Genomic DNA, 12,817 nt, shown 5'->3' on the forward strand with positions numbered 1-12,817 from the left:
GGGTGTGAAGGAATGAAAAAAATAGAAATCACTTACCTGGGTACGGTCTCTCCTCTTCTCTTTTGACTCCCGGTCCGAAGCAGGAAGCACAAAGGATCGCCTAAGCCAATCACAATGCTGCTGTCATTGGTCTGAGCGCAGTGGTTTGGCACTCAGAAGGGTGCTAGGAGCCTGTGCATGTTCTTCACCAGGCTGTACAATACAGCCGGGTGGAGAACATGCAAAGTGTGCATAACTATTTGGCCGGCCAAGACGGCGGGCCAAACCATCATGCGCACTTAGAGAGTGCGCACCACTCCTCCCCCTGATTTGCACATTGCAGCCCCACCCTTCCCCACACCTAGAAGTGAGAAAGATTCTGTTTATCTGCGGATAAACAGAATTCACATTCTGTTTATGCAGATAAACAGAATGATAAAAACATTGTATTATCATTTTATTTTTCCTTTTTTAACTGCTCAGACAGGAGTGGGGCGATGCTCCTCTGCCTTAGAGAAGGATATGCCACTGAAAGATTTATGAGCAATTAATGTCCTTTTCCAGGAACCTACCCCATAGTACCTAGTCATATGTCTTTTTTTACAGGATTTGGCAGCGTATATGATTATCAGGTGTCTGAATATTAAGGTGCTTTGTAAGTAACCAATCGGAACATGCCTTCTAATTTGGTTTATCAGGTATTTACACATTATTTTTTTACCATCTTTTTATTGAGGTTTATCCTTCAGATGGATGAGCATCATTCATACCAGTTCATAATATTTGCATGTTGTTTTCACTAAGGGCGTGATTTAAATCTTGGCGGACGGGTTACTCCATCGCAACGGTGACGTTTATCCTGTCCGCCGAAATATAAATCCCTTAGGATATAATGGGATATATATTTCGGCAGACAGAGTATCTGTTAAGTTGTGATGGAGTAACCCGTCCGCGAGATTTTATCAGGCCCTAAGTTCTTTGTCAACGTCTAATCAGGAATTTACTAACAATTTGTTTTGGCAGGCTTTTATAGTGATGGATGGGGGGGGGGAATAATAAAGTAAACCAGTCCTCCACCTCCTTTTTGTGAGCCACAGATGACACTCATAGAATTGTCAGACGTTCCATGAGATCAGAGAATGTTACAAGCAAACTCTCTGAGGCCAACCTAGGCCCACTGCCAGCTACAGCAAACACGCACCACCTCTCAAGACTCCATTCTCCCTCTCTCCTGTACCATCTGTTTCTGTTTTGGTTCGCTCCTATTACACTTTGTTTTAGAAATGCTAAGATTCTACAACAAGCCCAAGACACTACACACTTGCATGCAGATCTTTCTTCAGCATGTCATTCATGTGGCCGTTTTTTGTGTCTTGGTTTACCTTTCTTCACTCTCGGATGAGTGTTAATTCCTTGTTTCATTCCTTTAACTCAACAATGATGCGTACTGGCAAACAGTAGCGTAGCAAGACCTACTGCCACCCGGGGCGGACACGACTTGCTCACCTCTGCCGCCCCCAAATTCAGTGCCGCCCGGGTCGGACCGCCCCCCACACCCTCCTAAGCATGCCACTGCTGGCACAGCTGCTCTGTGTTTTTGTGTAAGTTGTATTATTTTTAACTGTATAACAAAGTTTTTTGTCATTTTTACAGTTATTTGTTTCCGCTGTGATCATTTAAATACATTACATTTTATTTATTTATTTATTTTGTGTTTTATAGAGTGCAAACCAGACCTGTGAGGGTATCAGAGCGCTTTACAGGATTGACAGGTGGTATACAAAAGATTTCCAAGGGGTGGATGCAGTTGGGATAGAAACAGGTAGATACATTATACAAAAATAAGCAGTCTCAAATCCTGGATTTCTTAAAGCAGAAATAGTTGGCACAAGCCAACTCAAGTTTTTCATGGTTTGGAAAGGCAGGAGCAACGTTAACAAACACACAAATCACTCCCAAGCATTCTGGGTTTGGACAGGTAAGTGTGGTATGGGTCATCCATGTACAGTAATTGTGTTAGTGACAAGAAGCAGGGACAAGGTTATGTCCAAGATAGTGGATATAGAGATAAACATCAACAACCTACACAATAGTCAATCGCAGTTTAAAGAGGAGTCATACCTCTCGCCAAATTATTCATACACAATTAACCATGCATAGATATTGGGCTCTATAGACCAGTGATGGGGTCCTGACAGCGAAGTCTCGTCGCACCTTTTTCCCAGTCGATGGCAGGGTGCAGTGTACAATCTTCTTCCTTTTCAGGGAGTGGATATAAGGGCCCTGATTAAATTCGAGAAACCTGTACCTAAATCAGAGAACCAGAGTCTGAATTTTACATACAGTAGCAAATTGAAAGAGTTTATGTGCCGATGCTCTGCCACAAGGACGAAGCTACAAGTGTCTGAGACAGGGCCGGACTGGCTGTAGCGGGCATAGGGCATTTCCCCGGTGGGCCGCCAGGGTTGGAGGCCAGTTTTGGGCCCTTGGGGGCCGATTTTGTTACAGGGCCGTTTTTTTGCAGCTTAGCTGCAATATTGGACGAAACCGGCTGTGGCAACCAGCTCAACACACCCCCAACACCCAACCCCCCAGGGTGCTAGCCGAGCGTTTTGCCAGGGCCGGTTTCGGTTCCCAGTCCAGCCCTGGTCTGAGAGCAAAGTAAACTCTTATCTCTGTTCACTCCTTGTTATTTACTCCATCGAAACTACTTTCCTTCCAATTATTTTCCAATGTCTTTGTCATCTTCAACACAGAGATTGTGCAAATTGGACATTGTAGTGAACTTTGACACATATTTTTGGGACGTACCAGGCCTTGGCACTGTTTGGAGCCTCAAAAAATATAGACGGGGCGTGTCCAAGATGGCGAGCGTTTTCTCGAAGCTCCAGTGCCCGTTCTCTGCTTTGAAGGTTGACGCCTTTCCTCGGGCCCTTTTAAGCCTTGGGCCAACATCCAATTGCAATCTGAGGTGTGCGTGCTGTGACACCGGCAGCGATTCCTGTGAAAGCATTTCGGCCTGATGCAGCTCCGGGACCGCGCCGCCAAAATGGCACGCAACCCAGATCCCCGGGCCTACATGCCTCTTTCATTGGTGATTGGAAGCCTGCCGCATCAACCCGAGCGTGCAGTGACCAGAACTCCTCAGCTGAGGAACACAATCCACAGCAGCATTTCGACTGCCTGCCCGCAACGACCTGAGCCTTCCACCTAGTCAGGAGCAGAAGGAGGTGAGAGAACATACAGCCCGGGACGACGGTCTACTCAGTTCACCAGTCCACGGCCCAACACAGCTTGTGGATTGACACCCCTCTGCTGCCCTACCTCCCCAACTGCCTGAAAGTGCTGGAGCTTGGCAGGGGGCTGGAGTGGAGCCTTGTGCAAGACTAAACCCTTGCTTGGGAGAGCTGGTCGGGAGGAGAGCACGTAGAGGGCATGGTGAGGCCTGCTGGAGGGTCTTTGACTGCCCAAGTGCCCCCTGCATGCTGCCTACCTGTGGGGGCCGTTCCTGCTTCATGCCTCCCCGCATGAGTAAGAGCCCTGGAGGTTGGTCTCCTGTGAAAAGAGGAGCGTCTGGAGGGACCGGCTGAACCTGGCCTGGATAGATAATTGGGTGCTGAGGGGGAGTGCTGGGCCATTCTTGGGTCTTTAATTCACTCTCTGGGATCCTTTGCTCAGTGTGGGGAACCCCCTTTTCCAGTGTGCCATGTGGAAGTCTTTCAGACCCCCATAGACCTCACCTTACTACCTCCACTATTCCCTTATCCCTGATTTATAGCAGCGGTCACTTCTAGCTCTGCTCATCACATCGTATCGGACTACAACTTAGAGGCCCTGCATCCCCATCACAACAGCAAGTCACCCTGAGGGTATAACACATGGTGTAGCCCCCTTTTGCATCTGAGGTTGAGGTGCAGTCCCCTGCTCCCCTTCAACTTCATTTTTCCCATGCCTTGCGAATATCTGGTGGGCGCTGTACTCTGAATGAGTCTACCACTCCGATATTAACAGGCACCTTTCTCACCTCAGCCTTCCTCTTTCCAGTTGGAACAGGCACCCACTCCTGGGACCACTATGACTTACTGGCGCAACTCAAAAAAAGACACCTCCCTTAAGGGCATTTTCACCAAGACCCTGGCGAGAAAGATGGACCTGAACGGAGAAGCATCTTCTCCCACCCCCAGCTGATGACACAGCGATGGAGGATCCTCCTGGGGATGACACTGCGGTGACTAGGGCATTCCTGGAACAACTCTTTGGGATACTCTGGGAGGATTTTCCGACCCTCAACCAGGACATAGTGATGGAAGTGAAGGACCTCGGAATGGATCCAGGGATTTGGATTAGTGAGTGGATTCTTTGGAGCAAATCTATGACTGCTGTAAAGAAGAGCTAGATGGTCACCGCCGACTTTGCCGACTTTGCCGACTTAGCTGACTTTGGTGCTGGAAACCAAGGTTCGAGCCTCGGGGTCGCGTTCACATCCTGTGATTTTGGGCAAATCATTTAATCTCCTCGTGCCTGAATGTGTCCTTGTGTAATGTAACTGGTGCTCATGGAAAACGCTCCAATACCTTCGGGTCGAGTTCGCACTATATAAATCTGCATTTAAAAAAACAAATTAAAAAAAACTACGAGACAAGAACATGGAGCTGCACTATCAACTTGATGACCTTGAAATTCGATCTCAGAGCTCCAATGTATGCATCAAAGGAGTTCCCTTACAGGCAGTCCCGGGGAAATTGGAGGGCTATGCCACTCATCTCTTTTGCCTTGTGGACCCAGAACTTGCGGACCAAGTAATCATACTCATTCGCACCCATAGAGCAGGCTGCACAGTTAGTTTCCCAGGATAAGCACAAGACATTGGCGCTATGGCTAAACAGATTGGCTCCCTAAATGCAAGGCCTAAATGCCAGACAGGGTTTATACCCAAGAGGGGCTGAAGAGATAATACCAACGTATCTGTCACTTTCTGGATAAGATGCAGCACACCCGCACACCAGCCATTCTCCTCTCTATCGATGCGGAGATGGCATTTAATCGGGTCCACTGGCCATATCTCCATGAGGTGTTGGCGCGGTTTGGCCTTGGTCCACAGTTCTGTCGATGAATCCAGTGTAGCTATGCTTCCCCTAAGGCAATGGTGAAGGTTAACGTACTCTTGTCTCAGCCCTTTCCTATCGCTTGAGGCACTCGTCAGGGCTGCTCCATGTCGCCTGTACTATTTGCCCTATGTAATTGGAGCCCTTTGCCGAACGGATACAAAATAACATGCACATTACAGGTACAGCCATGGCGGGGCAGGGAACACAAAATCGCACTCTATGCGGGCGATGTCTTACCAATTTTGTCGAACCCTCACGATTCACTGTCTGTGGTGATGTGAGAACTGGTGACCTTTGGAGGAACTTTTGGTTCAAAGTCAACCTCCAAAGGTCCTCTATTTTGAACCTCACCATTCCAGAGGTTGCTAGAGCTCACCTCGGGATCAGATTCCCATTCACCTGGGCCCCACAGTGGGGTGGGATACCTGGGCCTGCAGATACATCCTACTCCTGGCAAAACTTCAGAACATAATTATGCAACACTCCTGAAGACCACCCGCTAAGCACTGTCCAAATGGAAAGGTTACGGTTTCTCCTGGCTGACACTCTTACTGAAAATTTGATATGACATGCAGTCTCTGCCACTCCAACCTCACCCACGGACACCAGAGAGATTACAGGGTCTTATTTGGTAATTCTTCTGGGATGGTAGGAAGGTGTGAATGGCAAAGACACGGGGTAGCCCAGTTGGCTGAAGGACATGGGGTTCCCAATCTAATATGCTATTATCAAGCGGCACAGCTGCATTATATGGCAGAGTGGTCCCGGCCTAGCACTGAAAAGCATTGGTGCGTCATTGATCAAGTGATGTCAGGCATTTATATCTGGAAGGTCCCATGGCTACTGAAACCGCCCCTTACAGTCGGAGTGTATATCTCACTGGTGCTCTGAGCTCCCATTGAGGTTGGGATAGGATTCAATGTCAGCGAGGATTATCCACCCCATCTCACCTCAGACACCGATTATAAGGAATCTGGATTCCCCCGTACTCCATGGCTCAACGTATACTGTGTGGCAGGAAACTGTAAAAGGATAGGTGACCTATTCAATACTGATGGCGTTATGGACTTTCCTCAAATCCAGTCGGTTTATGATCTCCAGTCAATGGCGCATTGGCAGTACATGGCCATCTGCCATTGGTTGACCCAGCCCCTAGTTTCTCCTTATACCAGTAGAACACTCGAGAAATGGGTCCTCATCCTCTCGTCCGATAAGTGCCTCCTTTCTGAGATATACACCGTTCTCACCACACTACAGACAAGATTAAAAACACCTGCACAGCGACAGTGTGAAGTGGAATGTGAACCAGTAGTGGCTGCATCCGTGAAGCATCAGTGGGGCACGGAGGGGGGAAAGGTAGGGAGAGGGAAGGGGGTTTAAAAAAAAAAAGAACACTTACCTGCCGGCCGACTCCTCTCTTCCATTTGCTCCGAACTCTTCCTGGCTTCTGCGCAAGCAGGAAGCAGGAATGACAAATCACGAATCACCCAGGCTCCCCAAAGCCAATTACAAAGCTGCAATGCAGAGTTGTGATTGGTCTGAGAGCCCTGGTTCAGTGTTCAGACATCGAATGGGCTCCCGGGCATGTTCCCCGCCCAGGTTGTAGTGCAGTCTGGGTGTAGAACATGCAACGGGTGCATAACTGTTTGGCTGGACCGAAATTCGTTATAAAGGCATGCGTGTTAATGACGCGGTCATTGTAAAGACCACTTGGTTAAGGCATGCGTAGTGTAGGAATGCATTGTTGTGTCATACAACCCTCTAGGAGGCTATTGTGTGGCCCGGTCTGTCAATGGTCCCCTTTTGCATTCAAACAATTTGGTCATTGGCCAGTCAATTACCCCTGAACAATGCTTAAATGTATGTCTGTGGCTGGGAAGACACTCAGGCCTTCACCCAAGATAATGAATGATGCAGAACGACGTTAGAGGCTTTCGTCAGCAGAACTAATCCTAGGACAACTGGGAAGAGATCATCACTTGCGATGTCTTCTTTTGGAAGTCTTGACCACCACAAAAGATAGGTGTCCTTTTTATAAAACTGGGCCTTAATCTTGAAAAACTAATGATGATGGGACCCATTCGATTTTATCTCGCCTATGCCTAAGGGTTTCCTCAAACTCTTCTGACGGTCTAGTCTCCTCAGCTGCAAGTGAACTCAGTGTCTCCTCCAGTCACATCTTTTTACCCTTGCCTGATTAGCCAATCAGGATTCCAGATACCAGTAGTTATTTCTGAACTGCCTGAGTTTGTGAATATTCAAGACGACTAGTCTCGCCCTACTGAATCAAGCTCATCCAATATGAAGTAATGGTGACTATTGTAAAGCATACTTTGGACTACATATGAGTCTGTTGTCTTGGCCTCAAATTGGTTGTAGCTGTAATCGAGATCGGATATGGCGTGTTGTGCTCCTTGGGAGACGTGTTTAGCAACCAGTGTATCTTGCACATTTGCTACTGTAATAGATCTGAATACGGGACTTCCTGTCCTCATCTGATGTCATTTCCTGTTTCAGACGTTGAAAGCAGTTCATAAAATGGAGGCAAGCTTACCTAAGACAATGGCTTACATAAAAGTTAAATAACGAACATAATACATTATCTGTACATCAATTACTCGCTGCCCCAACGTCATTACACAACGATGTGATACAAGGGTGCATCACATGAAATATGACGTAAACTGAGATTTGAATAAATTACTTGTTGAGGATAATGAACAATGATTCAGCTCATACATTTGGTCAAATAAGAAATAAAATGCGGATGACTTACCGATGGTCCTTCTTCTCCAGCGTGCCCGGGGAGGCCCTTCAAACCTACGCGCCCCTGAAAAAACATGTTTGAAAATTAATGTTTCTGCCACTCTTAACTGGAGCAGTGGCTATACCTTTACTGCAGTTAGCTAATTAAACCCTCTTTATCCCGACCTAAAATAGACATTGGCAAAGTCAATAGGTCTGGCTTTAAGGCTGGTGCGAAAGGTCATATTGTTTCAATATTTTTTTATTACAAGCGTATGCCACAAAAATAAAATTTAAAAAAGATGATATGCCACCAACTAAATAATTCTGCCACATGCTTGTAATGAAAATATAACATTTGAAAAATATCCATTGATGTGGCTGTTTTACCAGTTATATTTTATAAATAAAAACAGTTCCAGCAGCTCCATGCATTTTTTTCTTTTAGTATTTTTGTTTTTGAACGGTACAAGAATAATTCACATAAACAAGTTCTCAAATGACAGACTACTACAATGTTACAATGTGACTTAAAACTATCACAGCAACTCAAAAAAGCAGACAGAAATTGTATCATCTAATTTCGCCGCTGAAGTGAAGGCAAAGTAGCCAGCCAATATTTAATGTTAAAATAAAAAATACTTAAATACGACACTTTGAACAAGCTCTATCACAGATGAGATTTTGGCAGTAGTGAACCCTTTGCACTAGCTTTGTACGGTCACATAAATAATACACTTTGAACAAGCTCTATCACAGATGAGATGTTGGCAGTAGTGAACCCTTTGCACTAGCTTTGTACGGTCACATAAATAATACACTTTGAACAAGCTCTATCACAGATGAGATGTTGGCAGTAGTGAACCCTTTGCACTAGCTTTGTATGGTCACTCAAAGTGAAGGGAGCCAATAGGTAAAATGGGCTGACCCGTGGCCCCAATCTGTATGCTTTAGTGGGCAAAAGCAAAATGTAAATGACAGATTAATGGACCAATGGTAGAATCCCGTTAAATAAAAGCCCCTCTATATATGTATATTATGTCTTTATTTTTTTTTGAAACACAATAGTCTAGTCAGACATCTAGAGCTGTCTCAAAGGCCAGACCTAAAACCAATGCCAAGACATTCTGTCTGCTTCTTGATGTATCTAAAAGCTTCGCTATTTCCAGTACTGATGTACTTCAAGGGACCACCCATAATTTTGATATATTAGGGTGGTCCTTGCTTAGATCACAGTAAAGCATGGATGGAAATAATGAAACACCTGGGTGAATTACATCAGGTTTTAGATATGCCCTTCTTACTGCAAAGATTTAGGGCAGTTAGGCTCTCACTTCAATATGTTATGTTGGGTAGATTATTTGCAAATCACTTTTTGCCCAGGGTATCCAAGGTTGTTTCAGGAAGAGGGAAAGAATATCAGATTTTCACAAAAATACACTTTGAGGTTAATTGTTTGTGAATTTAATTCAGGTGATTAAAAGGACAATTTGGCATTGTTGCTTTCTCTTTTCTCCTATGCAAGACTTTGCTATGCAGGGTTCCAATGTACACTTTTCCTACACTTCTTCTGTCCTGATGAACACTGAAATGTAGACTTTACTACTGTTTCTCGATTTTTCCCATTCCTTCTACTGTTTCTCAGTTCCATTCCATTTCTATGTACATGCTTTATTTTGTTTCAATTATGGTAAGTGAAAAACTCTTAAAAGGACTCTGAGAAAATTATTGCATAATCAATTCATATGAAGAATACCATTATAGTGCTAAAGCGGCAGTATGATCAAAAAGATATACTTTGAAAAATATTGGGGCATATTATCAAGAATGGCGATAAAATTATAGCCGCTTTAGTGGGAGGAAACTGCTGCTAAAGCGGCGATAATGGGCTTGATAATATGCTCTTGGAATTCCCATAGCAGCCCAGGTTCTGGTGTTAACCTGGGCTGCTATGGGAATTCACAAAGGCATATTATCAAGCCCATTCTCGCCGCCTTACCGGCAGTTTCCTGTCGCTAAAGCGGCGATCATTTTATCGCCGTTCTTGATAATGCCCCACTGTTTTTTAAGTTCTACTGCATTTCCGCTGACTAGTAAATATTATTGCATGTCATTCTTTAGTTTGTGTTTTTTTTTTTTCATTGCTATCTTACTTATGTCACATATATTTTTATAATTGACAATGTGGTAAGATCCTATCCGAACTATGGAAATATATCCAGCACTTAGAGAGCGGCTTTAGATTGACGGCATAAAGCATAAGATGGGTTCTCTATTTATTCTACCATTGGGCATTAGAATAAACAATTCATGAAACCTCTAGAGAGATAAAAGAAATAAAGAAATGAAACAACACATATTCTATTTAAATGTTTTCCTCAATGTTGGGTAGTACTGCTGTTTTTAGAATAGCCCCAGGTCAACCAGGGATCTCATAACAGGGCAACAGTTATGTGGTCTCTCAAAGGTAATCTGAGCTCATTACCTCATTATGTTGTTTTATTATTTTTCATATGGAGCCTTGGGATATTTTGAGATTATGCCCCCCACGTTCTCCAAATCAACATTATATTGAAGATTGAAAGAAGTTTCTACACCAACTTGCTCTCACCTTCCATCCTGCTCTCCCATAGTGCCCGACTGTGCCTTCGTCACCAATGCACTTACACAGAGTGCAGCAGCAAGTCTTTTCAGCGACTTGGGACTGGAGAAATAGAGAGAAGACTCAGTCACAGTGGTATACAGACAAATTCACAAACGTAAGAGCATGAGCACAAACTATGTCATCAAATGCCTCCGACAACGAACATTAGATATACCTGTTTTATATGGCCACCTGGGACCATACCAAACTCAACCTTGAGGAGATTTTAATATCCCTTTGTAAATAGGAACACGTTTTTAATGTGTGTGAGAATGTGTGAATTGTGCTATGTGAGTGTGGGCCTTTATATCTACTATACATTTAGTTTGATTATGTTTTTGAAAAGATTTGGAAATACATTTTGAAACATGATTTTGGCTTGGGTTCCTCTGTGGATGCTAAACAGGTTTAAGATTAAGGGCCTGGCTGATGCGGAACATTTGTCGAAAAGTGATGGATGTCCCTTCTGCCATATTTTAAGGGAGTACAAAGGCCAATACACTGTAATTGTGGTGGACGGGATATCCCCTCAACTTTGGCAGATGTTTTGCATCTGCTAAACTCTAAATCTAGCTCTAAGTCCCTAGATTGATGTTTGAATAGATTTGTTGCACCACATTTTCACTTTGGAAGCAAAAGTTAGAATACCTGACTCAGTCACAAACGATTTGGGGTTTCCCTTTGATAGCAGTATATTTATGATGACTCAACATTTCATCTCTTGATAGAGACAGGTGGAGGAGAGAGCACACAGAATATTAGGAAACAGTGAGAAGATTGTCCTGAGACCACAGGACCAATCATGAACACAAATTATAAAGGTCTCAAGAAGAATATTTTGAAAATGCAGCTCTTTTTAGATCTGTTGTACCAAAGGAGATTATTCAATAGGGCTGCCAGTGGGACAGTCTGGATAGCTCCCTCGATTGGCGCGTATGAGGAAATGAGGACAATATAAAAGGAATAGAGATCCACATTGATAAGGGGTCACAGCACAATCCTACAATGCAGAGCAGCAGATACCTCACACAAGGGCGAGCAAAACGTGCAGATCAGAAGGGCCCTGCCACATGACATGACCCGGGATCAGATACCACCACCAAGAGAAATTGCAAAAGCATAGATGCATCAGCAAGCAATTTGTATTACAGAAAAGACAACTTTGACGTGTTATCTAATTTAAGTATATGTGTGATGGTGTTACTGGCAAAAAAGAGGGAGAAGTAACCAAAGCGTTCTACCGAACGTGTGACCTTGTGGGACACCCCCGCGCCGCACGGCCACCAGCTGCTGCGTGTGCCCCTTGCATCCCTGTGCCTCGCTGCTGCCTCGTTCCTGATTGCCGCCGCTGCGGTTGTTTTGCCCTTTGTTTTCACGTAAATTTGTGCCTGCTTGTCTTAAACCCGATTTTTTCCCTTGTTTTGACGAATCTTTGTGCCTGTTTTGTCTGAATTTCGTTTTCCCCGTGTTTTGCCTTCCTTCCTTGTTGCCCGCCGCCCTCCGCCCTCCCTTCCCGCCAACGCCGCTTTTCCCCGCCCTTTTTTGTATTCTGTACCCTCCCCGCTCCCGCCTCCCAGCTGCTCCGCCCACCCGCGCACTTGGCCTTAAATGGCGACCGTGCGACGCAGGTGAGTGTGACCCACTTGTGGGACACCCCCGCGCCGCACGGCCACCAGCTGCTGCGTGTGCCCCTTGCATCCCTGTGCCTCGCTGCTGCCTCGTTCCTGATTGCCGCCGCTGCGGTTGTTTTGCCCTTTGTTTTCACGTAAATTTGTGCCTGCTTGTCTTAAACCCGATTTTTTCCCTTGTTTTGACGAATCTTTGTGCCTGTTTTGTCTGAATTTCGTTTTCCCCGTGTTTTGCCTTCCTTCCTTGTTGCCCGCCGCCCTCCGCCCTCCCTTCCCGCCAACGCCGCTTTTCCCCGCCCTTTTTTGTATTCTGTACCCTCCCCGCTCCCGCCTCCCAGCTGCTCCGCCCACCCGCGCACTTCGCCTTAAATGGCGACCGTGCGAACGCGCAGTGTTGACGCGCAGCGGGCGCGCCGATTGTGCGCCGAAGGCGCGCCAAAGGTAAGCCCGTCTGCGCCCGTCCGCGCCTGGATCGCGCCCAGGGCCAGGACCCCTGGCCCACGAAGACCCCGACCGACCCGCCTGACGTACGCCGCCGCCACCCTCACCGCTCTCAACACCGGCCGACTTCCAGACTGCCACCAAGCCACTCCACGACGTACCCACGGACCTTTCAGCTGCCACGCCTGCAAGTTCACCTGCACCCGGACCTGCCTCGCACCAGCACCCACCAAGTCGAACGCCAGCAGCACCCACCTCAAGTGCATCCTGAT

The 12,817-nt window shown here is 45.9% G+C and overlaps 1 protein-coding gene across 1 annotated transcript in view; it reads right to left on the reverse strand.

Annotated features, from left to right (window-relative positions):
* COL6A6 (collagen type VI alpha 6 chain) overlaps window positions 1-12,817 on the reverse strand; it is a 633,605-nt gene that overhangs the window by 150,551 nt on the left and 470,237 nt on the right. Inside the window, exons 13-14 of the mRNA XM_078663886.1 lie at window positions 10,444-10,536; window positions 7,864-7,917 (exon numbers count right to left, since the gene is read on the reverse strand). Coding sequence (XP_078520012.1) covers window positions 7,864-7,917; window positions 10,444-10,536 — 147 coding nt within the window. The remainder of the gene's footprint in view (window positions 1-7,863; window positions 7,918-10,443; window positions 10,537-12,817) is intronic.

This window comes from Lissotriton helveticus, chromosome 10, assembly GCF_964261635.1.
Source record: "Lissotriton helveticus chromosome 10, aLisHel1.1, whole genome shotgun sequence".
NCBI classification, from domain to species: domain Eukaryota; kingdom Metazoa; phylum Chordata; class Amphibia; order Caudata; family Salamandridae; genus Lissotriton; species Lissotriton helveticus.